Genomic DNA, 26,626 nt, shown 5'->3' on the forward strand with positions numbered 1-26,626 from the left:
TAAAAATCCAGCAAGGACATTCAATGTGCCATGATTTGAATGATTTCACAACCACATCTGTACGTAATGGCATCCAAATAAAACCAGCATGCCTTAATAATGCCTCCCAAATTATATTTTTACACCAGTCAAATCTAGTTAATCTTATCAGTGAAAACATTACCTCCAATTGGCATTTTGTTTTTATTTTTTTAAGTGAAAGAAAAAAAATACTATTGTCATCTCAGAATATTTTTAAAATAAGATGTAACCAAAAAAAAAAAGAAAGAAAGAATGAATGAAAGAAAGGAATTCTAGGAAAGAAAATCATACTGAAAAGTTTCTTTTTCTAAATGAAAATGAAGTAATAAGGAAATCTTTGTCCTCACAAGACCCTAGTCTGTTAAATTTTGGCCGGGGTGGAAATGACATGACCCCCCTTTTTGCCCAGCCTTTTGATTTCATCTGCAAAACCACAATTGTTTTAAGCACCTGGCACAGGATCAAACCAACAGCTGCAATAGGGGAAAACATAATGAAATCAGTGACCACCATCTCATTGTCATACTCCAGACAATGAATGGCTTTCAAGAATGCCTCTCAGAGCTCCACAAATAAGTGCTGTTCTACATCTCAGAAAAAGACCTTCTGAAAGTGCTCCTTCTGGGACGACAGATAAGCATCAAACAAAGAGCAAAGAGGTGACCATTGGTGAGATTAGTTCAATGGCAGGTGGCATTCAGCTCCCCTTTGGATCTCTCTCCTTTTCTCTGTTCAGTGGTTTCCAGAAAGTTCTCCAAGCTTTTTTTTTTTTCTCTCCTACTTGGGCACCTTTAAAATCCAAACCCTGGTGTGTTCAAAAGTAGTAGAAATAATTTCAAAGTTTTTTTGTCTTCAGCTGAAGAAGCAAGGAAGAAGAAAATGATCTGGTGGTCAGAGCTTGAGGGCAAAACTCAGAGACCCTGCCCAGGGCTGTGTTTCCTGCCCTGGATCTCTGGAATTATGAGTAAGCACATCTCCCCACCCTCTCATTTCTGGGACCTTTTGGTGCTTTGGAACAAAACGGAAAAGCTGTTGACTAAGACTTGTGCTGAAGGTCCCTCAAACTGCCACATCTCAAGGTTCCCTTATGGAATTTTGACCCTCTAAGCACTAAAATAAGTGCTTTCACCCATCTTCACTATCTCCCCCAAGTTCACGTAGTAGGTGAAGTTCCTCCCAGGCATCCTGATCAGAGTAACAATGAGGACCTTCTGAATCAACAGGCAGAGGCTACTGTGGCACATCTATAGCATGAGTTCAGTCGTCCCTCCCTTTTTAAGTTTGTTCAGTTCTCTTTTAAAATAAGGAAACAAACCGAGAGCTAGTCTGTCAGATTGAGAAATAACTACTAACGCTTTTTCAACTTAGGTAACACTTTCTCTTATCTAGTAGAAACAAGTGAATGTTGGTTTTCATTCATTGAAAACCATTAGAAACGTTTGTTTGATAAAAGTAAACCAAATTTGTGTATAGGGAGAAATGTTTTCCACGAATACGTATTTATTTGCATGGAAAATTTAACCCAAGAGTATAGACAGTCTCTTGTATTTTATAGTCCTCGTGGTTGGGGATAGATTCTGTGACATAAGCTGCAGAAAGTGGCCCTGGAGCCTGGCAGAAGGCAGAGTACATGTGGATGCTCAGGCAGTCAGTGCAAAAGTGGTACTAAAACTCGCACTTCCTGGGCACCCAGACCACTCCAGACTGTGTGGTCATACTGCCCTGCTGGGAGAATTATTCCAGACAAGCCTCATCCCAGCATTGCAAAAGAAGTGCTCTCATTTCTCAAGGATATTTGGCTTCTCAGTCAACATTCCACTTCACATTTTAGCTGACGAGAACAAAAGAGCCAGAAAAATCTAGAATCTCTTTGCTTCCCTTTCCAGAACTAGTCTCAGGAAAGAAAGAGGCCCAGTTGTGTGGCCTGAACATGCTAATTAATGCTGGCAGGCCTCACCCAGGTCTGCCTCTGTGAAAGGAAAGATGGGAATCTGCTAATCATCATGGTCCACTCTAGTTCTAAACCTTCTTCTCACTCTGCTGAGGTCCACGTCTTACATGTCTTCTTGATATTCCAGATTGGTGAGATTTTTGCCACTTCCACTAAGTGGCTGCTGGACCAAACTGTAGAGATATAGGCATATTTGGGGAATGCTTTATGTTAGAAGTACCAGACTTGGGTTTGAGGCTCAGGCTCCGTGTGCTCCTGGGCAAGCTAGGCAACCCCTCTGGGCCTTCGGATGCCCCTAATATGATTCTTTTTTTCTTTTGGGGGGGGTATATGGGGGGTTGAACTCAGGGGCATTCAACCACTGAGCCACATCCCCAGCCCTATTTTGTATTTTATTTAGAGACAGGGTGTCCCTGAGTAGCATAGTGCCTCGCCATTGCTGAGGATGGCTCTGAAGTCACAATCCTCCTGTTTCAGTCTCCCGAGCCACTGGGATTATAGGTATGCCCCACCGTGTCCAGTCACTGCTGCCATATAGATGGATGAGATAATAGATACAAAGTTGTCTTTGTAACAATAACAGGTATCACTCCATAATATGGAGCCTCAAAAGAGAACGCGTGAGCCTACATGAACTGATCTAGAAAGATCTCTAATCTAAGTTATTCAGTGGGAAAAGTCAGGCACAAAATAATGTGAATGCCATAATGTTATTTATAAAATGTTACCAAAATATTTGTGTGCATACATAAAGTAATTTTCAGAAAACGTAATAGTTTTTGCCTATTGAGAAAGGAAAAGTGGATTTGGTATGAGACAAGAAGACCTTAACTTTTCATGACATACCATGTTGTATTGCTTTAACTTTTAACTTTGTCTACTAATCTGCTGGTGTTTATTAATAATTAAAAAGAAAGAAATAGGGCTGGGGATGTGGCTCAAGCTGTAACGTGCTCACCTGGCATGTGTGCGGTGCTGGGTTCGAACCTCAGCACCACATACAAATAAAATAAAGATGTTGTGTCCACCGAAAACTGAAAAATAGATATTAAAAAATTCTCTCTCTCTCTCTCTCTCTCTCTCTCTCTCTCTCTCTCTCTCTCTCTCTCTCTCTCTCTCAATCTTCATTTTCTTTTCTGGCTCTGCTCCCATCCCCTCCAATCCCCTCCAGTGGTTATTTCTCTTTTCTCTTATTTCTGCAAAACCTTGTTCATCAAGAGGAAACTATTACACTTCTCTTATATAGAATAAAAAAAAAGGCTAAGCACAAGCTGTGTTTTCCAGCTCATCCGGCAAAGAACAAGCAGAGGTTTCTCAAGGATATTTAGCTGTTCTGGTCTGTGGGGTCACAAGACCATCTGAGTGTGAGTCTCCACCTTTCCAAGCTGGGACATACAACCCTTATCTCCAGCAGACCCAAATCTTTATCCCTGAGAGGCTTGGTGTCCTCTCCATAGACAGGATGGAGTCATCCTAAACCTTAATCCTACACCTAGTGGTATAACAGGTAGCACGTGGGAGCATTCTGGCTCTGCCCCATTATCCACTTGACAATCAAGACTAATCCCAGACAACTGTGTGTTCCCCGTCCATTGCCTGCTAACCTAGAAGGACAATGGTCAGAGAGCAGTCCTCATTCCAAGGTCCCTTCCAGAACACTCCTTCCTTTATGGGAGACCACAGAACACAAGAGTCAGGCTCTGCAGTTTGACTAGTTTCAACCTTGGATTATTTTTCGTATAAATCTCAGTAATTACAGAGTTGACCTCCTTAAATTTTATAAAGTATTAAATGATATTTGATGCATGTAAAATGGGTAACATCAAGCCCAGGGCAGGGTAAGCCCTCATTAAACATTAACCATCATTATTATTAGATGCTAAATCTCCACATGGCACAGCTCAGGGACAACATCTAAAAGACAATAACTTCAAGCCAATCTATAATAACCTATCATTTCCTAGTGTACAATCTGGTTTTACCTGTAAGTAATTCTCTTCACATCATATAACTTGCAAGGCTACATTTATGCAGTCAAGTGTAAATCATATAAAACTCTTGGTCACATGCACACACACAAAAAAAATCCTCCACAGTCAGCAAAAGGCTAACTGTCAGAGCTTATGAAACTTCTAAGGCTTGAAAAAGCAGGCTGAAATGTAAGAAAAACAGCCATTTATTCAATCCTCTTGACAAACTACGTCCAAACACCTATTTAAACAACCAAGAATTACATTCTAACTTGTCCAGAACTATGTGAAAGTCATAATATGCCTCTACCATAGATGATCTAACATAGACTAATAATTCACTTCGGGGCTGTAAAGTAAATGCAGTTACCTCTCCTCTTCAAAAAGTAAAAGGTACATGCTCACCTACAGTCTGAGGGAAGCCCAAATCTGTGAAACCCATCTGTGAACACAGAATGTATTGTTCCCTGATTCTTGTTACTGGAATTTTACTAGGTGCTTACAAATGAGAACAAGGAAGACAGACTATATTTTATTTAACAAAATATATTTCAAGAGGTGTTAAATTTGGCATAATTACTTCTTTGCAATCTACTCTCTTTCTACTGATTAATAACTTGGTGTCATTCCAAATTCCCATTTCAAAGTAGCAATTATGAAGGTTATTATGAAGTTTGATTTTCTTTTTTAATTCACTAAAAAGGCTAGGTTTATGTGGAAGCAGAGCCCACTTTCTGAGAATGATCTCATGAAAAGGAAAAATTATATTCTTGGTGTCACTATCAAAAACACAGCAAGAAAAATAGAGTAGTAAGACTCACCTAGTCCCATAAAGTATATTTCACTAATCTATAGAAACAACAAATTTCAATTTAAATTGTTGCTCTCATTCTGTACTTTGCAGTTAAATACTATCTTCATTCTTTAAATATATATTTAAGTAAGGAAATGCTAGTTAGAAACTTTATCCAAAAAATGATTCAGCAATAAAAGAAAAATGAATTCATCCAAGAAATTTTTTCAGTCTCTGCTATATATAAGAAAAGATGTACTTCTTGATATTACAGAGACTCAAAAAGACTATACTTGCTCACTTTTTTTTATACAAGGTATTGAATTCAGGGGCACTTAAACACTGAGCCACATCCCCAGCCTTTTTTATCTTTTATTTTTGTATTTTATTTAGATACAGGGTCTCACTGAGTTCCTTACAGCCTCAATAAATAGCAGACACTAGCTTTGAATTCGCAATCCTCATGCCTCAGCCTCCTCAGCTACTGGTATTATAGGCATTGCCACTGTGCCCAGCCTGAAGCTTAACATTTTAAGGTAAAAAAAAAAACATAAGTGATAAAGATTCCAAGTCTTTATTAAAAAAAACTCTCATCTCTTGTTTTTATAGCACAATGGTAACTAATTTTCAAATTCTGGTTTTGAGAAGTAATGGGTATTTTTCTGTGTCTTACTTATTTCAAGTAGTTCAATGTCCTTAAGATTCATCCCTGTTGTCACAAATAGCAGCATCTCCTTGTTAAGAATAAACCCTATCAGCCAGGCACAGTGGCACATGTCTGTGATCCCCATGGCCTTGGAGGCTGAGGCAAGAGGATCATGGGTTCAAAGTCAGCCTCAGCAATTTAGAGAGGCCCTAAGCAACTTAGTGAGAATCTGTCTCTAAATCAAAAAGGGGCTGGGGGTGTGGCTCAGTGGTTGAGTGACCCTGCGTTCAATCCCTGGTTACTCATCCCCCCAAAAAGAAGAAATAATATTATAACACACACACACACACACACACACACACACACACACACACACGGTTAAGGAGAGAGAGAGAGAGAGAGAGAGAGAGAGAGAGAGAGAGAGAGAGGGAAGGATACAGATGTTGGTCAAAGAATACAATGTTGTATGTAGGACAAAAAAGTTTACAAACCTCGAGTACAGCATGGGTGACTGTAGTTAATAATACAGTACTGTACACTGGAAGTTTTCTGTGAGTAGATCTCAGGTGTGCTCACCACACACAAATTATGGTAGTATATGAGATGTGAAGCAATGGATATGCTAGCTCAAATGCAGTTATTACTTCACTATGCTTGTGTTTATCAAAACATCATATTATACACCTTAAACATATACAACTTTTTTTAAAAAAAAATAAATTTAAAAAGACATAAGAAGTAAAGATGGTTGTAGAAATAAAATAATGAAATGTTAAGTTACTTGCTCCACTTAGCTTCAGAATAGAAAGAGGGCAGAGACCACTCGAGGTCATAATGACGACGATTCTTTTCAAAGCATGATCTCTCATCACTGCATCATCCAGCAAGGTCAGAACCACTGTGGCATTTATAATTGAGGAAACAGAAGTTCAGAGACACTGGTTTTTGAAGACCAAAAGAGGAATAGCAGGAAGGAAGATAATTGACTCCTAATGACCTCACAGGGCTTACCCCAGGAACCAACTCTGTGCATGTGACTCTGCCTCCTGACAACATGCAGAGGTGTGTCCCTGACCAAAACTAGGCCAATCAGAGTGCTTTCACAATATTTGTTAGCTTGAAAAATGTCACAGGTTGTGAAGCTTGGCAGCTGTTGCCAGTCCTGCTTCCCACCTTAGGGTTCATGTAGATTCACCGATGGAGGACGTAAAGCTGTCACAGAGAGGAGCAGAAGCAAGGCTGGGGTCCTGACTTGCTCTGAGACCCTGGGATTTTTCACTTAGCTCCATGAAGTAAAAAACAATGAATTTTCTTTATTTTATTTTATCACTCCATCATCTTTTTCGGTAAAGTTTTTAACTAGCCTTTCTTTACTGAGACCTACCTGCACTCCTGTCCTGCTTGCAGTTAACCAAGACCCTCAAGTGACCTTCTAGCAACATGTTTTCCTTTTCATCTCCCCCTATCCCCAAGCTAGTCTGAGTTGCTGACTCAAAGCTATAAGCCCTACAAATTCATGAAATGATTTTTCTAAGACTACACAGATAAGTTATAATAGTGACAACTATATTTCCATGAAACATAGTAATCTATGACAGATGTTATAGTCATTTTTATTAAGCACATTTTATAAATTGTGTCAAAATATGATCCAAAACTGCAAAAATACATTGAAGGTAAAGACTAATTATGCTATTTGGCATCTCATAAGTCATGGAAGTTGAAAATAATAGGGGGAAGAAAGGAAAAAGAAAAGGTTAATGAACAGGAAGCTGTTTTACTGAACTGTCTTCATCCACTGCCACAATGGCAGGTGTAGAGCTTCTAGCCATATAGAGATGGCCCCTTGTAGAGGTTTTTTTTTTTTTTTCTTTTTTTAGGAGAATACTCCTGTGACCTGATTTATACGTCTTTTATAAAAGTTCACCACACTTAATTGGAAACAGAAACAAAGACGATTTTGAAGAAAACAAGTTTCCACTAGTCTTGAAGCAATAAATCAATCTCACCTCTTATTTCTTGGTAAATGATTCTGTCTTTAATACCTACTGCTTTCATTTCAAATGCACCAAGTATTTAAACAGCTTCATACCATGAATAATATATATAATTTCTAATCCAGCTATAGTTTTTAGCTAAAGTGTAGTCCTAAACAAGATGGCACCAGACCAGGTCCAATTGTGGTTTTATTTATACTTAAAATACTAAGCTAAACTCCTTATAAGATAAATGAAGCAATTAAAATAATGTATTCATTCATAGGTAAAATACCAAAAACAGAGAGAAAAGGATTAAGAGGCAGGGTAGTGAGCCAGACGGATTTCCAAGTTAGTTCCCTTCCAGATCTACATATATCATTTGTTCAAGCATCAACTTCAGTGTTCTTTCAGCCATCCTGACTCAACATCTCAGAATCACATCATATCTCTTCCTCAAAGGCCTGTCCAGTGGGCACGGTGTTGCATCCTTGCAATCACAGCGGCTCAGGAGGCTGAGGCAGGAGGATTGCAAATTCAAAGCCAGCCTCAGCAATTCAGTGAGGTCCTAAGCAACTTAGAGACTCTGTCTCAAAATAAAATATAAAGAGGGCTGGCGATGTGGCTCAGTGGGTTCAATCTCTGGTACCAAAAAAAAAAAAAAAAAAGAGAATCCATTGTTAATTGTTGCCAGTTCTATTTTAACCAGCCTTTGCCTCTCCTTAACAAGCAGCCTTTTTCCTCCATGTGGTGAGGACGTGGCCACCATCAGTTGTTACTTGCACAACCTGGGACCCTCTGTTGGTCCTGCAGGTCCATCCAACATTCTGTACCACTCTCCTTGACTATTTCAATGGTTTCTTAACTTCAGCCCATTCCAAAGCAAACTGCATAAGAGCAAAGGGACTAATTTATTATTTTTTTAAAGAGCTCCCTTTCAAAGAGATGCAAATAAAAGGCTTTAAAAAGTCTTCATGGCTTTTAAATTAATTTAGATAGAGAAGTTCTAGCATTATGAGAGTCACCTAAGAAAGATTAATCTCTAAAATTAAAATCACATTGGTCCTCAAAACTTCTAAGAGACTATAACAAAATACTCTGTTTTTGATCTTAGGTAAGAAAAAGGTCGCTCACCACAGGGCCATATGAACACAGAGAAAAGGCTCTTTGTACATCTGGTCACACCATTGGTCCTACCCTGGAGCAGCTAGCAGCCACCAAGGCCAAGCTCAGAACTCCCTGGGACTTCAGATAGTTCAGCCCCAGAAGACCAGAGCACCAGCTTCTTGTCAATGGGGAGTTTTCTGTCCCAAGGGGTTCTCAAAGTTCTAGATTTACAGCTAATAGAATAAGAAGAAAGGGAGGAGGAAAGAGAGAAGGAGAAGAAGAATCGCCGTTACTGCAATGATTCCATTATAGTCCTATATAATGTTTTGCTTTCAATTCTTCCAGCTGCTTCCAGAAGACCTTTTCACCCTTTGTCCAACTACTTTCAGAATTAAAAAACAAAATCAAAAAATATAATTTGCAAATGGAGAAGTGGGAGCAGAATGAAATGCTAGAGTTCACATCATAAGTCACTTTAGGTGTCACCGGTCCCCAGAGCTGGAGAAGGGGAAAACAAGCAAGGTGAGGTGATCAAGCCCTGTCTCTGGACTGCAGGACTGCTTCTAGTCCACGTGTGCAGTTGGCTTCAATCCATGACTGACAACAACCCAAGTCCCTTCCAGACAGCTGTCTTCTCCCTTCAGTGGATGTATGGTTAGAGTCAACAGTCACTGAAATATGTCACTTTGCTGGTCAGGCCTGCAGCTGTAGAAATCTAGATTCCTACTGGCATTGTTCACACAACAACGCCTTCTGCCTCCTTTTCTGTGATTTCCCAACAGCTCAGAAGGAATATTCTATTGGCCTCAGCTACCGGTGCCCACCTGATACAATTTCACATGGGCTACTTGAGAATGAAATGCAAGCTGTATTTTAGTGTAAACTGAGAGTAAAGACATGTTGAAAACAAAGTGCAAACACTTTGCACTTTGGTAGATTCACAACACTCTTTCTCTACTACAGGAAGAATAAAGAAAATGCTAAGGTAAAATCAGCTAATCAACTGTAACGTTGATCTTTTACATGATGTTTCAATTACAAAAATAAAAGATGTCAATTGTAGACAATAAGAATATAGATAAGAAAAAAGAACCAGATTTATTCCTAATCCTATCATTCAGCAATTAGGCACTATTTTGTTAAATTTTCAATTTGTTTTTATTAGTTATGCATGATAGTAGAAAGCATTTGTGCACTTTAATATATCATACATAGATGGGATATAATTTCTCATTTTGTGAGTATACATGTGGCAGATTCATATTGGTCATGCAGTCACAAATATACATAAAGTAATAATGTCTGTTTCTTTCTACTGTCTTTCCTGTCCTCATATCCCCTCCCCTCCCCTCCTTTCATTTTCTTCTATCTAATCTAAGGTAATGCTATTCTTCTCCCCACCTTTATTTTGAATTAGCATCCGCATATGGATTTCCATAGTGGTTGCATGAATTTGCAGTTCCAGCAACAATATATGAGTGTACCTTTTTTCCCACATCCTCGCCAACAATTATTGTTGTCTTTATTCTTGATAATTGCCATTCTGACAGGAGTGAGATGAATCTGAGTGTAGTTTTGATTTGCATTTCTCTAATTGCTAGACATGTTGAACACTTTTTCATATATTTGTTTATCAATTGTATTTCTTCTCTGTGAAGTGTCTATTCAGTTCCTTAGCCCATTTATTGATTGGGTTATCTGGTGGGTTTTTTTTTTTTAGTATTAAGTTTTTTGACTTCTTTATATATCCTAGAGATTAATGCTTTTTTGGAAGTGCATGTGGTAAACATTTTCTCCCAATCTGTAGGCTCTCTCCTCACATTATTGATTGTTTCCTTTGCTGAAAAGAAGCTTTTTAATTTGAATCCATCCCATTTATTGATCCTTGATTTTACTTTTTGTGCTTTAGGAGTCTTATTAAGGAAGACAGATCCTAGGCCAACATGGTGAAGATTTGGGCCTACTTTTTCTTCTGTTAGATGCAGGGTCTCTGTTCTAGTGCCTAAGTTTTTGATATACTTTGAGTTGATTTTTGTGCAGGGTGAGAGATAGGGGTTTAATTTCATTTTGCTACATACGGATTTCCAGTTTTGCCAGCACCGTTTGTTAAATAGACTATCTTTTCTCCGGTTAATGCTTTTGGCACCTTTGTCCATTATGACATAACAGTATTTATGTGGGTTTGTCTTTGGGTCCTCTATTCTGTACCGTTAATAGATTGATATTTTGTACACACATTTTCAAAGTTTATAAATGTTTCTTGCTCTATGTGTGTGCATGCATGTGTGCATATATACATTTATTTACACACCTATTTATGTGTGCATTCATACACATACATACACACACAGAGAAAAGGAAGTGTTTACAAGAAACTTTTGATTCAATCTCTTTTTTCTACCTTATAGTCAGAAAAATTAGGCCCCTAAAAAGCATTTTATAAGCAATAACTATCACATTAGGCCCTTGACAATATTTTCAATTCTAGGGAAACATATTTAAAATCAAAGAGTGTGAGTAGGATGCCCTTACTTATCTCAGGGAGGAGACATGGGAACAAAATTAGGAGAAAGGAGAACATCCTGTCCCTAAAGTTGCACTAGCACATCCCATGCGCTTCTGGCTTCTTTCCTGGACTTACAAAAAGTGAGGAAGGACACAGAACAGGTAGTACAATGAAAGAAAGTATTTCCAGGACCTAGACTCACATTTGCTATTGTCTCCTGTTGAGACCAATTGCATGGACATTACCGACCTTAAGAAAAAGTATCATACTGAGAGTGGAAGAGAAAGGAACTGAAATCTTTCAAACATCTTTTAATGTAATGCAATTGATAAAAAGCTGGCCATACAATTTTCTACCTTCTCTGAGACCAGTTTTACTGGCATCATATTAAAAATTAAAGAGTGTATCTAAGTTTGTCAACTACTAATTGCTCAGGTTATAGAAAAGCTTACTACCAACTCTTAGATGAAAAAGGCTCTAGCCAATTTTAAAGCATCCTTGATAAATATCTCACAGAATTAAAACCAGGGGAGAAACCAAGAAAACTGCAAACATAATAATAACTGGGTCTAAATCAGGCCTTCCTAAATAAATCTTTACTTGGAACCAATTATTTACCTAAATCATCATAAAAAAAAACATTAAATACAGTCTGTTTACCTACACAATTTCTGCATTATATATTACTACAGAAGAGAATGTTCAGGTTATGTTGATATAATTACCATGTTAAGCTTCAAAAATAAGTGGAAATATTCTATTACCCACATCCTACAAAGTATAACCAATCTCTAGATACATAATAAACTTGTTGCTGAAGATATTCATTGGGAATATTTAAAAATATATTACAAATAGTTAAAAACCTACTCTAAGTTGCTATCTGCTACTTCACAGTACTGACCATGCAGAATTAAGTATGCAATTAATAACTAATAACAAATCTCAGGTTACTTGGCGATGAAGTAGCCTCTCTTTATGGTGTTCTGGACAGAATCAGACACCATCTGCCCCACAAAGGCTTCTAGCCTATTCTAGAGCATTGTGTTTATACCCTACTCTGAACTCACACATGTCCTTCTTGAAATACTCCTTTGCTCCTTTCTAAAGCTTCAGTACAGCCTATAGTGCTAAATTTAACCTGGGTGTTCAATTAATGTTCCAGCTGAATCCTTCATTGGACTGGAGGGTCTAGGGATGATATGGCTTGCATTTCTCACCTTTCCAAACTAAAACGGTCATTCAATAAATATCCATTCCAATGAAATAAAAAAAAAAATTAAGTACCTGAGCTCCACAAGTTAGCCCTCTCTGAAGAAGAGGATGCGGGGAACTTGAGCTGGAAAGTCTCTGAGAGCATTCAGAGTGCACATGTGCTAAGGGGAGAGAAGTAGGAAGAAAGGGGAACTGAAGTAGGAGGGTGAAGGCAAGGCTTGCCTGCAGGTGCTGGTGGACAGGGAGGAAGGACCAATGTGCTAGAAATCAAAAAATGAAGAGAAAAATCCCCTCCATAGTGATTACATTACATCATCATGAACTGCTTAACAGTAGTGTCAACATACACTAGTGATGGTTTTCAAATGAAATTCTTTATCAGTAATTTTGAAATGAATTGTGAATTTTTATTATCTTAAAAACCATAATTTCTTTGTGCATAACACTTACAGAAATAAACTAAATTGATACGGCCATCCTTCTAGATCTTTGTGCTTAGATTTTAATCACAAAATAATTCATATTTGTAAATGGAGTCTAACCAGCCACCTATAAATTCTTAAATCTGGTGATTTCTGAATAACGATTTTACAATTTCAGCACTATAGATATAAGTTATGCCTTATTCTCTTGCCTAAAAAAGCTCTCTTTTCTGAAAAAAATAACACATACAAGAAAATTCTATTTCATGAATCTACCATCCACTTTATAAAACTTTTACTTGCTATTATGGTAATTCTGCATTTATTCATAATATTCATTTGGATAAAATTTAAAATCCACTTACTCTTTCTTAAAGAAAACAAAGAATATAGGCCTATTACAGAGAGACACTGAATTTAATAATTAAGGTTTTTTTTTCTTCCTCTCTTTCTTAGCAATGGAAAAAATAAAATCTCTTTATTTCAGCTAAAGAATACAAAAATGTGTGGGAAACAATAAGAGTACTTTCCCCACTATATTTTCTTTTTCTCAAGTAAGTATCTTCCATATTAAAATATATTAATAAATAAATCTGCTTTCTAACTCATATACAAATGCAGAATTAATATAGTAGCAAGAAAAAGTTTTATAAAGTGGGATGGCAGATTTATGAAATAGATTTTTCTTGCATGTGGTATTTTGCAGCAAATGGGGCTTTTTTTCAGGAAAGGAGGTGAGGTATAACCTGGATCTATAGTGCTGAAACTGTACCATATGAATTCAGAAAATATCAATCCATGTTTAAATGCATAGTTTTCTCTGAATGAGTATCAGAGAAACAGACCTTTCTCTTTTAAAAAAAGGATATAACGGTATCAACAGAAGTTTTCCATGGAAGAGGGACCAATCTGGCAGGATGAGACCACAGACCACTACTGTAAGGTTTTGCAAGAACAGTGTCAGCAATAATTCTGAGGGCTAGTTGATGCCCTTTGCAAATGTGCCCATTAAAGCCTATCTATAATTTTTGTGGGAAATTATTGCCACTCATAAATGGGGCTTTCTAATGGAATTGTTGATGAGCTTAACCACTGTATATGAGCACAAACTACCACTTTAATGGAAATAATCAATGCCATGACCAGAATAGAACCACTTAGTAGGGAAATTGGGAATTTAATTTCAATCAGGTGAACAAAAAGTAAAGAAGAATGCTTGAAGTGGTAGCATAAAAATCACCAGCGATTAAAAACATTTGGAACCTTTGCTTACCCTTCAGAGGCATTTGTTGCCATGGTTTTTAAAGACCTCTGAAAGCTTCAGCTGTGTCCACAAAAGCTGCCAAAAAAAATAGGGGTTCTATACTGATTTTATTTGTCAGAGGCATTTTGTCTTAATTACCTCCAAGAAAAAGATTGCCTGGCCAAAGGGACAGAAAAGAAGAACCACTGTCATTTCACACGTAGGAAGACTGTGATTTTACCTTTTCTGAGACTTTCTTCAAATGCACACATGCAGGTGCGTACACACGTCTAATTTTTGTACTAATGCAATAAGAGTGACCAGCACTTAAAAGTGGTAATGGGGGATTCTTGCATGGAATGAGGCTTTCAGATCTGGATTCTCATGGTGTGTCTTTTTTTTTTTTTTTTTCTTCCTCTGAGGAGAACCAGGAGCCAAACTTGTAGCAAAGGAAGAAGCCTGTCCTTCTTTCTCATGGCAAGGAATAAGAAAGGAAGAAAGGGGCTGAGATCCTCAGATTCCTTAAAGTCCCCAGTGACTTTAAGACCTCCCACTAGGTTCTGCCTCTTTATCAATTTATCAATACCTGCAGGTAATTCTTTCTCCAAAAAAGATTCATTATAACGACTTTCATACGAAAATTCCATGACAGTGCATTTGTGATCACACTAAAGACCTCCTGCTCTTCAGCTTCAATACTTTTATTTCTCTGTTGCATAATATGCATGTTACCATAAGAAGGAAAATTGAAAATTAAAAGTAGAAACAGTAGAAAGACTAGGCAAACTCTTGGTCGGAAAAGAGGGCTATGAACTCCTACAATACAAATAATTTGCAAAAAAAAAAGTAGTTCTTACTTGAGCATCATAAAAATGCTTATATTTGTTCCTGTGCTTCAGTATGTAACTTACTATCTTAGTACCAGCATGTTCTCTTTTCAATTATAATCTCCTGGAGAGCATTGTTTGTCCCTGTTCAGCTGATTTGTGATTTTCTTGTTTAGAAGGGTCTTGTGCCTACTTTTATTAATAAACATGTTTCTTACAAGGTTTTGGTAAAGTTCAGGGAACTCTTTCAACATATTAGAGTTTCTGCTGTGGTTTGAGTAAGTATCTCCCAAAGGGCCATGTGGTCAAGGCTCAGTCCCCAGCCGTGGGGCTACAGGAAGTGGAGGCACCTTTAAGAGGCAGCACCTAGTGGGAGGTCTTAAAGTCACTGGGGACTTTAAGCAATCTGAGGATCTCAGCCCCTTTCTTCCTTTCCTATTCTTACCATGAGATGGACAGGCTTCTTCTGCCACAAGCTCCTGCCCCATTGTGTCTGCCTCACCACAGGCCCAAAAGCCAAGTGACCATAGACTGAAACCTCCAAAACTGTGAGACAAAATAAACCTTCACTCTATCAGTTGATTATATCAGGGACTTTTAGGTATTAGGTAATGGGGAGTTATTTCTCCATTATTAATAATGCACAACCTTCAAGGAGTATTTAGACCATTCTTCTCATCATGCTCCTTTAAAATTAATTGAGGAAATTGATTCAAATCACCCTTGAACTGTCTGCACAGTGCTGATTCTGTTTCTGTGGCTGCTGGATATTTCCATCTGCAGACCCAGCTACATTTTCAAACTCAGCATGTCTAGAAGTCAACTTACCCTGTGCCCCTACTAACTGGCCTTCCTCTTGAATTCACTAGTTCATTCATTTCCAAGGTCACTCCCCCTCTGTTGGAACATCTTTAACTCCTTTCTTTCCTGGATAATACATGTTTAATCATCTTTATACAATGTATGATCTTTTTAACCTTCCATTTTATTCCCTTTTTTTTCCCACTTTACAATCACCGAAATGTCCAAATTTATAATGTACCTAAACTGACGGAACATCACCCAAATTAGTCTTTATGCTTTCATTTGCTCCCTTCCCTGAACTTTCCTACATGCCTGTGGAAGGTTAAACTTCATTAAAGAGTATTTCATCCCATGATGGTTTTATGTTACTTAAAGTCCACAAACCAAGCTTCACCTTCGTTTCATTCTTTGATTTATTCATTGAGTGACTCCTATAATACAAAGCTTGATTTGGTCCTTACCTCTGAAAAGCTAATATCAATATGGGAGAAACACAAATATATGTGATTTGATGGAACAAAGTTTTATTATGGAAGTCAAGAGAGAAGAGAGAGAGAGAGAGAGAGAGAGAGAGAGAGAGAGAGAGAGAGAGAGAGAGATCTTTTTGCCTGAGCATCAGAGGTTCTGATGACAATTACTTTTGACCAGAGAGGAAGAATTCTTATAGGGAAATATGAAAAGACATGGAATGATTGCATTTGTAGAATAGTAAATAATCCAGTCTGTCTAGTGTTTACTTCATGCAAGTACAAGCAGTTACTTAAAAACAACTGGAAAGACAAGCTAGACAAGACAGTATAAATGTTGAAATAGCCATCTAAGCCATGGGTTATTCCATGGTCTCAGAAGTCTTCAAAGAATTCTAGGCAGAGGATTTATATGATTAGTCATTTGCTTTAAGGCTATTAACAGACTGGTGGTGTGCAAAACGGTTTGCAAGAAGAAAAAGCAAATGAAGACAAACAGAAATATTGAATTAATGTTTGGTCGTGGTTAAAGGTTAAAGGACCAACTCTGAATAAAGGGAATTGCATTTGAAAGATAGACTCAACAGAACTATGCAATCCTTCTGATTGGTAACATCAGAGACACAGATTGCAGAGAGAAACCATGGAGGTAACTAACTCCAAGTTTGAAAATCTGGATGCTGGAGACAGTGGTGAGGTTAGGGACCCATACGTCAAGCAGTCAGGAGGAGTGGTTGGTGGGTTGCAGAGGGAAACACACCATAATCACTGAGAAGCCAAGATGGGACAAGAGCCAGACTTGAGAGGTATTTGCATCGCTGTGATACTTTGGGCCTTATATACTATGTCAGTTTCCTAGGCTTGCCAAAACAAATGAGTGCCTTTTTTTTTTTTTAAAGAGAGTGAGAGAGGAGGGAGAGAGAGAGAGAGAGAGAGAGAGAGAGAGAGAATTTTTAATATTTATTTTTTAGTTTTCGGCGGACACAACATCTTTGTTGGTATGTGGTGCTGAGGATCGAACCCGGGCCGCCCGCATGCCAGGCGAGCACGCTACCGCTTGAGCCACATCCCCAGCCCCCAAATGAGTGCCTTGAGTAACATAAAGTTTTGTCTCACAGCGCTGCTGGCTAGAAATCTGAAATAAAGGTGTTGGCAGGACCGTGCTCCCTCTGAAATCTGCCAGGGAGGATTCTCCCTTACTGCTTCCTAGCTTCTAGTGTTTGCCCACCATCTGTGAGGTTTAGACATGCACCACTCCCACCTGCCTTTCCCTTGGGCATGGCATTTCTCCTCTCTGTCGGTGTCCGCTTTTCCCTCTTCATTAGGACATCAGTCATGTTGGGTTAAGGGACCACTTTACCCCAAGATCTGAATTAGTTATATCTGAAACAACTTTATTTTCAGATAAGGTCACCTTCTGAGATACTAGAGGTTCAGACTTCAGCATATTCTTTTAGGGACACACTTCAATCCATATCAGATATGTAGGAGATTCCCTAGTAAACTGTGTGGAAAAAAGGAGGAGGAAGAGAAAGCAAGGATTGCAGACCTGGAGAATGCCTGCTTTTACAGCACCAAAGAGGGGAAACAGGGACAGAGCACAGTAAGCCCTCTGTTATCTCAAGGCTGACTTCCTCAATTTCCTGGTTTATCCTATTTCACATTTCTGAAATTATCTTCCAAAATTCTTATTGCCTATGAAAAATCCTCCATTTCTTTGCAATCTTATATCACATGTACTACTTGCATTACACTTTTCTTGCCAATCTAATCTGCCTTTTTAAAGATGCTCTAGGAGTTTTTATCCATCATTCTTTTGACCCCAGTATCCATCATTCATTTGACCCATGTTCCATTCAGTGCATGTGTGGCCAACAGTGCTAAAGGCAAAGGAGCTATAGCAACCAGAAATCAGCTCCCATTGAGTTTACAACCAAGTTTGTGTGGAAATATAGGGAGGAAGTACCTGGTGCAGACAGACAAAAATCAAACAACTGAATAAACAGGACATCTTCATAAAGCTTTAAGGGCATTAAAGAAAAATAATCTGTACCATAAATAAAAAAACAGAGTGAAGATACAACCATAAAACAAGAGAAAATTTTTGCAAATTCTACATTTGGTATGGGGTTAATGTCCAGAATACACACAGAACTCAACTCAATAACATAAAAACAAATAAAAAAAGCAAACAATAAATTTCCCAGTTACCTAATTTTAAAATAGATAATAGACATTTTTCAAAAGAAGACATACAAATGACCAATGGGTATATAAAAAAATGTTCAACATCACTAATCATCAGAGAAATGCTAATCAAAACCACAATGAGATATTACTTCATTCCAATTAGAATGGTTATTTTCAAAAAATACAAAGGATAAGTACTAGTGAGCATATGGAGAAAAGGGAACCCTTCCACACCTCTGGTAGGTATATTAAATTAGCAGTTATTATGGAAAACAGTATGGAGATTCCTTAAAAAATTAAAAAACAGAACTATCACATGATTCAGCAATCCCACAATTGGGTATATATCCAAAGCAGCCAAGCGATGGAATCAGTGTAAGTGCCCATCAAATTTTGAAAAGATAAAGAAAATCAATCTCTCTTCTCTCTCTCTCTCTCTCTCTCTCTCTCTCTCTCTCTCTCTCTCTCTCTCTCTCTCTCTCTCACACACACACACACACACAAAATGGAATACTACTATACCATAAAAATAAGGAAATGTTGTCATTTAAAATTAAATGAACAGACCTGGAAGACATTACGTCAAGTGAAATAAGCCAGACACAGAAACAAATGCTGCAAGATCTTACATGATATGTGAAATCTAAGCAAGTGGTTCTTACAGAAATTGAGAGTAAAATGTCAGTTACCAGAGACTAGGGAGAGGGAGGAATAGGGAAATGATGGTCAATATACTAAGTTATATTTAGAGAGAAATAAGAAGTTCTGGTACACTATGCATAGTAGAGTGACCACAGATAATGATAATGCATTATATATTTCCAAAAAGCCAGAAGAAATTATTTTGTTGGCTATAAGAAAGGAGGAGAAAAATAACAAAATCAAAGTAAAGGGAGAGATAAAGAAAGAAAAATAGAATTTGGCTGTTAGTAGGAGAAGAAAAGAGAGACAAATAAACAAAACAAAACAAAAACTAACCACATCAAAAACCCTAACACTCAAAAAATAAGGCAAGGAAAATTAACTATATTTTTTAAATGAGAGAAGATGAGAAAAAAGAAACAAATATATGAATGTATGTATGCCCACAAACCAAACAACATAAAAAGAAAAAGAAAAGAAAAGAAAAAAAATCTTAATGAAAAATGATAGAATAAGAATTGAGTCCACTGACGTGGTCACAACAGTCAGATAATGGATAGTCACTGCCTATATGACCCCAGTGTCCTTCTGTCTATTTCTTCTTGGGTTATGTACTGAGAGAGAGAGAGGGTTTTTAACCCCTTCCTCTTTGTGTTGCTCACCAAGCTGCCAGCTGAAGTGGCCTAGGATTGATGCTGGATGAAATAACTCTCAGCTTCCCCTCTCACAAATATAAGGAAGGATGGAATGGGAAGTACTGTTGATTGGACGCTTTTTTTTTTTTTGGTTTGGGAATTTTGGGGGATTTTTGTTTTGTTTTTCGTAGAAAAGGGGATTTTGAATGTTTTCATCACTAGTAAATGATACATGCTTGAGGAAGTAACATTTACTCTGATTTGAACATTATGCAATGTATACATGTATCAAAATATTGGGTACCCTACAAATAAGTACCACAATTGTTCTGTATGAATTGAAAAAAGAAAAGAAAAGAAGATAGGGTAAGGGAGCACTTAGAAAACAACACTTCAGGGCAATGGTCTGTAGGGATCCTTTTAGGAAGGATAATTGAAGAAGACCTACCTGAGGAAGTGGTTATGGGCTGAGTTCTGAATGACAAATAGCTGGCCAGGGAAAATCTGGGCATTCCAAGCAATAGAACAGAGAGAACCACAAGTGTTAGGTTCTGAAGAAGGAACATGTTGCCATGCTGGGAGAAAAGAAGGAAGTCCAGTGTGGCTGGACCACCATTAACTGGGGAGAAGTAAATAGGTAGACCGTTGTAAGCCATACAAAGGAAATTTTACTCTAAGTTCATTGAGAGTTTTAAGCTCAAGATCATATGGTTTGGCTAAGAATCTAAAAGATCTCTTCTGCTGTTGCATGGAGACTGTACTGCAAGGGGGGAAAGTACAGAAATGTGGAGAAAAAAGACTTCATATTTTTCTGTGCATATATTATCAGGATCCAAATCACATCTCTGAGGAAATCACCAGTATAAAACAGTGACATGATGCAAGAGGAGCCCCCACGCCTACCTGTTCACTGACCCTTTCCAGATAGGGGTTCACCTACCAAGCAGAAGGCTGGACACTAATATGAAAACTAATTAATCCTGAGTGAACAAGCGTGAGTTGTCAATCCTGGGATAACTGTGTTCTCTCTCAACAGAGGTCTACAGACTGGATGGAACCAGCTAAGTGGACCTTTCTTTAGAAAGTAAGCCTCTGCACACCTTCAGCAGCTTTTGCAGGAGCTATCCAGGGTCCTGGACTAGCTTACCCCAATGCTTTCTAAGGTCCAGGTGGACTGTGCACTCAGTTATCCTTGTTGGATGTAAGCACTCCCACTGCATTAAAACATAACCAGATTCCACTCTGATACCACGTTGTCCCATCTCAGCTCACCTGTGGGTTAACACCTGCCTTGGCCATGTATATTGGTCTAATGTTGCGTGACTTGAATACATAGATAGAATATGAAGTGGTAGCATAGTTAATGGTGTATAGATAGCCTTGGGCCCTGCTATGGCTCAGGGTTTCTGAAATAATAATGTAAGAGAAGTGAACTCAGTAGAACCATTTTTCCTTGGAGAAGCACTCAAAGATAATATCAGCTACCGAACCTATAACTGGATCTGCTTATGTAACTTATTCCATAGTCTCTATCTAAAACATACCTTAAGGCATAATCCAATGCCCACAATGATTACTAAGTTCGTATAATATTCAATTTCATCCTTCTGACTTTAATAGCATTCTTAACTTCGCTTTTTTTTTTTTAAATGCATTCAACTGGAGGCCATTACTCAATTTCTTAAGTAATCAAGTTTATAGACTAAGTAGTGGATAAAAATCTGTGTGCTTTCAAGTCAAACACTTTACCTCTTCAACCGAAACACTTAGAACATGAGAATAATCTGATGTATACTCACTCCTAGCTCTCTTCTTAAGTAACATGAAAAACAGGGAGAGCCGCAGCCTCTTCAGAACTTTCCACCTACGTGCCAGCCCCTCCACTGTCCTTCAATGTGTTTGAGGGGCAGTGTGATTCATAAAGAGCCATAAAAGTTCAGTAAAACCTTTAGTTCCAAGTTATCAAGACTCTGATGAGAAAAACAGGACTGGAAACATTTAAACTTGCTCTGGCATATCCCCTTGTAGCAGCACAAACCAATACAACATATGAAAATAGCATTAAAATGGAAAGGGAATCAACAGCCTGGAACGTCTCTGTTCAATCTAACAGCAAATGAATCTTGTGAAGTTTTATTCACAGAACTCCCTGCACTCTGTCTTCCCTCCTGACCTTCACTCATATTCTCATTCTATAACTAAACATTCTGTCCTCCACCTTGCTCACTTATCTCATCCTTCAGACATAATTTTAATCAGGAAACTTTGAGAGCCTTACTCCTTGGGACTGAGTCAAGTTTAGACTTCTGTAAAACGCTGCATTCACCTGGAGCTTGACACTTGTCACACTGTAATTTAATTGCTGGTTTCTTTATTCATTTCTACTTCTACCTTATAAGCTCAATGAGAGTAGGGACCAGGTCTTTTCTATTATTGCATCCCCCTGGGCTTTGCATAGCACTTTTACTAGAAGAAATATTCAATGAATAAATTAATAAATTAATGAACTTAATAGTTTTAAGGTCCCTCTGTATCTCTAGAAGTAATAATTTTGCCTTGTTTCTAGGTTTCTTCCAGAACTTCATACTCAATCTTCACCCCATGGAAGAAATTTTATATATATGACCACACCATGATATATAAGAACTTTCTGAACCTAGATAAAACTCTCATTTTTATATGGTACAATTTCAGTGAAATTCTACTATTTAGTCTGTGAATACAAGATGGAGATTAGTGTGTGTGTGTCTGTGTGCGCGCGAGCACGCTTTGCGTGTGTGTGTGTGTGTGTGTGTGTGTGTGTGTGTGTAAAGTATCAAAGAGTAAGCAGAAATTATTTTTAAAAATTGAACTTGGGGTAAAAACCATACCAATAAGCAGATTTTTCATTGATATTTTTTAAGTGTATCTTTCTTTTTTCTTATTTTCTGGTCAGATGTCTTAATGCCTGGAGATACCACTAAATATGATGGGAACTTGTGTAGTTTATTACTAATGTTGAAAAAATATGATGAAAATAATTTGTAAAAATAATGCTATTGTTTCTTGGAAGACAGCCACCTCTACTTTCAATTTCAATAAGTTTCCATTTATAACTGACACTATTTTCTTCTCTTACATTTATCTATTATTTTCCTTATCTTTTTCATAAAGTAACACTTTATCTATACTAACTTACTATACAATTATGTCGTGAGAACCAGTACTTTTGTTTCCCCCAAATAAACTTCCCAAACAACTCTAAATTCTGTGGGATTATGAAGTATATCTTTCACATTTTCTATTTCCCTCAGGAAAGTACAGAATAAGTTCTCAACAAAACATGAATAATCAGAACTTTAGATTTAAAAACCACCCATTTTTTTCCATAAACTGTGATATGTAGACTAAATAAAATCAAATAAATATTAAATCATAGATCAGTAAATGATGCTCTACCAGCTAATTCTGGTCAGTTGTCTACTTTACCAAAGCTTTATTGACATATAGCCACTCTCATTTATTTACATATTACCTGTGATTCTTTGCAAGCTACAATGCCAGAGGAGAGTACCTGTTACAGGGACTGAATGGCTTGCAGAAGCTAAAATAGTCACTATTGGGCCCTTTTAAAATAAGAAAACTTTGTGGACCCCTGCACTTCTCTAAATCATTTTTTCTGATGATGGAAATAAGTCCATGATATTTGACTTACCTAAGTATATAGCTGAACCTATTCACTAACCTTACCTTTATCAGATACATTTTCATTATTGGATTAAATGCTTAGTAAAAATAGTATTTTAGATTATATAAAATCAAATCAACAGTAAAACAACAAATGAAGATGTTTGTCAGACTTTTAAGTATTTATACTAACCTTAACCAAGATATAAATTTTAAATTTAATTTTTCTGAATTATGATAGTATCAGCTAGTAAAATTAACAGTGTGTATACACACACACACTTATTTATTGCCAGATAATATCACTAATTGTTATAAAAACACTGAAAAAAAGTACAAGTCTTACAGCAGAGTTTTAAAGATGTTGAAAGCAGTAAGTGTCAAGAAAAATGCTTTTTAAATGGATCACATTGACCTCACAGTCTACTCTATTAAGATATGAACAGCTTTAAAAAAAAATTCCACTGGCAATGGAAGGAAAAATAAATAGTATGTACCATCCCTCAGTTTTCATGCCATATAAGAGCTGTGAAGAGCCATAGCAGAAAGTTCCTGAGAATCACTTCTTCTGTCAGTGTCTATTAATTTAGCAGATTCTAGTTTTTAACAAGTTACTTAAGTCTAGATTTCTGAAGAGGGAATTGTGAAAACTCTCTCAGAAATATCCTTAGTATCTATAGACCAAGCTTCACAGAATCTGAAAAAGTAAAGGGATAAGAACAGAGAAAAATATCCCCTTATTAAAACAAAAGGTAAATTCAGTAAGACTTTTTGATAAAGGATCTGTAGAATGGAGATTTTAGTAGTAAAAATGATAGACGTCTTCTAGGTTATCCTGTGAAATACCACAACATGGACAACCCTGGAGTAGACATAAAATGTAGCTGGCACTATATCAGAGAAGCTGCAATTGATAAACCATATACAACAAAAAGATTGAGCAGGCAGCAGAATGAAATGTTACAGTTGGATACTTTGTAACTACTTGGTACTGATGCTATATCCCCTATTTCAAGTCACTAGATATTTAGTCTGCTCATATTAGCAAAAGGTCATGTCATCCATTGAGACAGGAAAGAGATCGAAGAGAGGAAGGGAACAAGCTAGATAGAAATGGTCTGGACTAAAGATCAGAACAGAATACCAACCTGGATAAGGCCACGGTAAGATAACTATGCACAAACAATATAGTGCATAAGCTTAGTTGCTTGCAGAACAGGAATGTCCATCCGCCAATTCCCAATCAGGGCAGAGACATTTCCTTTTATTTCAGAGACCCAGCTACTACAGTCCCCCTCTATAGAATTTGTGGAAAGTGTAGGGACCTTGCCAAATGGAGGAAGCAGAATTACTCAACCACAGCTTCCCTGGCATCTGTCAGCTCCTGTGAGATTCCATTTCTTCTCTGTGATTCTACCAAAGATGCTAGTGGGACCCACTGGTGTTAAGTAGCTGATTGTGTCTTCCTTCCTTGGTCATTTCTGATCTTTGGACCAAACATAGAATAAGTTGATTTCAACACACTATTACCTTGAATACTCCTCTTGAAGAAAGCCTTACAACCCTCACAGGACCAGACTCCATAGTGGTAGCCAGAGGCATAGTCATTGCATACTGCACAGTAGCGAGTCTCCTTGGCAGATTCCAAGGCCAGGCTTCCCTTGTCACTGTTACTGGTCAATCTCTCTCTGCCACTCTGGCGACGATTATCTGAATTTGGCCTGAGGGAGAAAAAGGGAAGAAAAAGGTGAGTCCATTAGCATCAGAAAAAACAAAATATGTATTCTCCTCTAAAGAATAAGAGGCTTAGGAGATGAGCAGATTCACTTTATCCTGACATTTTGAAATAATGAATCATAATGTAAGCTAATCTTTTGTTACTTCTTGCTGTTTGCTGCCACAAAAGGTGTTTGCCTACTGTATTAACCTTGAGGGAAAAATTGTTTATTGCAAACTTGCTTAAGAAACAGACTGTCTATCCCCCAAAAAAATGCTACCCCTAAAAAAAATGACAAGATGAAATTAGCTGGTTTCTAATAAGCGTCTTCATTTTCTCAAAATTTACAATTAAATCAGAACTGTTAAAGGCGAAGGCTCATTCTGATTCTAGACCACAGAAAGGGTCTTTAGGAAATAGAAACAAAGCATAGGACAGCTGGAGCATTTGAAATTCCAATGAATCGGTAGAATTGAACAATGTAGAACACATGTCAAAAGATCAACAATATAAATTTTTATGTTACTGTTACCAGGTAAGCCGGGGTACGGATTTTTAAAACTTGACTATAACTTAAGGGTGCTGTTCTCCACTATTCAAAGTCCTCTTTAAGAACATGTAGAATGAGAAGAGTGGAGGAAGACTGATGGTTACCTCCACCTTTAATGATTTCATGGAAGAAGCATATCCCAGAAATGAAATTGAAAAATAAACAGAAACAAAGCATGGTACTAGGAGAACCAAGAAAATGGGGAAGTAAAGAGCTTTAAGAATGATTCAAGGGCACTCAATAATGCCAAATGGAACAGGGAAGTCCAAGGAAACAAGCACTGATAAAGTGAGTTTGAACATTTGACTAAGAGAACATTCAGCAAGGAGTTCTGGGAGAAAGGATAGAGGTTCCAGCCAAACCCAGTGTGGACACAAAGGGAGGATGTGAGAAGATGAATGAGGGCCCTACCTTGGAGAGTCTGATGGGAATGGCTAAAGAAAGACTTTGTATAGTATTTAAAGAATATAATGCCCCTCCCAAAGGATTTTTATAGTGGAAGAGGTTACAAAGCCCTCATGCAAACTGAAGGGAATAGACCAGCTGGGACAGAATAGATGAAGGCACAAAGAGAATAAAAGAACAAGGCAAGAAGGAAACTAAAGAAGCTGTCCAAGGAGCCACCTGTGGGAAGATACCTTGAAGAAGACTGGAAGAAAGGAGGTATGGGAAGAAGTAGATGAGAAGTTCGCATTTCTCCTCTGGCCAGGTATAGAAGCAGTAGTTAGGGCGGCCTGGGATTGTCTAGACCTGTGACAACAAATACAGGTTGAGTGTAAGGGATTGGGGGTGGAAGGGGGTTGACCAGAGGGCAGCACAGTGCCTGGAATGTAGCTGGCACTCAATGATACACATAATGAATGAAGAGTGTGTACAAGGTGATGGGGAAACAGAGGCTGGCAGATATTGTAAAGGTAGATGGGGTAAAGGTTCCTAGAAGATTTTCAAAACGAACCTAAGAAGAGATACAGTAAATTGAAGATAGAGGTCCCAGGATCTCGTGGTTAAGGAAGCTCCAGAATCCTTCTTCTATTTGCCACTCAAACAACCAAGCCATGCTGAGTTCAACCGATTCCCCTCTTTACAGCCCTTTTTTCTTGTCACTCAGATTTTATAACCCTTACCTGCCCTTCTCACTTACTAATATTGTACACAATTTTTTGTGTGTCTCCAACTACATTTGCCATAAAATTCACAAAACATTGGTCCCTTGGGTTAAGTACATCTGACTTTGCCAATTTTTTTTTCCATTTGGAATAACTTAGCTCTGAGGTTGGT

The 26,626-nt window shown here is 37.8% G+C and overlaps 1 protein-coding gene across 5 annotated transcripts in view; it reads right to left on the minus strand.

Moving 5' to 3' along the window:
* The window catches only part of Esr1 (estrogen receptor 1), a 375,741-nt gene that overhangs the window by 214,494 nt on the left and 134,621 nt on the right, over window positions 1–26,626 (minus strand). For all 5 annotated transcript variants that reach the window (XM_078018886.1, XM_078018887.1, XM_078018884.1 and 2 more), the window contains one exon: window positions 24,612–24,802. In XM_078018886.1, the coding sequence (XP_077875012.1) occupies window positions 24,612–24,802 (191 nt within the window). The remainder of the gene's footprint in view (window positions 1–24,611; window positions 24,803–26,626) is intronic.

The sequence above is a fragment of the Ictidomys tridecemlineatus genome, chromosome 8, assembly GCF_052094955.1.
Source record: "Ictidomys tridecemlineatus isolate mIctTri1 chromosome 8, mIctTri1.hap1, whole genome shotgun sequence".
NCBI lineage: Eukaryota > Metazoa > Chordata > Mammalia > Rodentia > Sciuridae > Ictidomys > Ictidomys tridecemlineatus.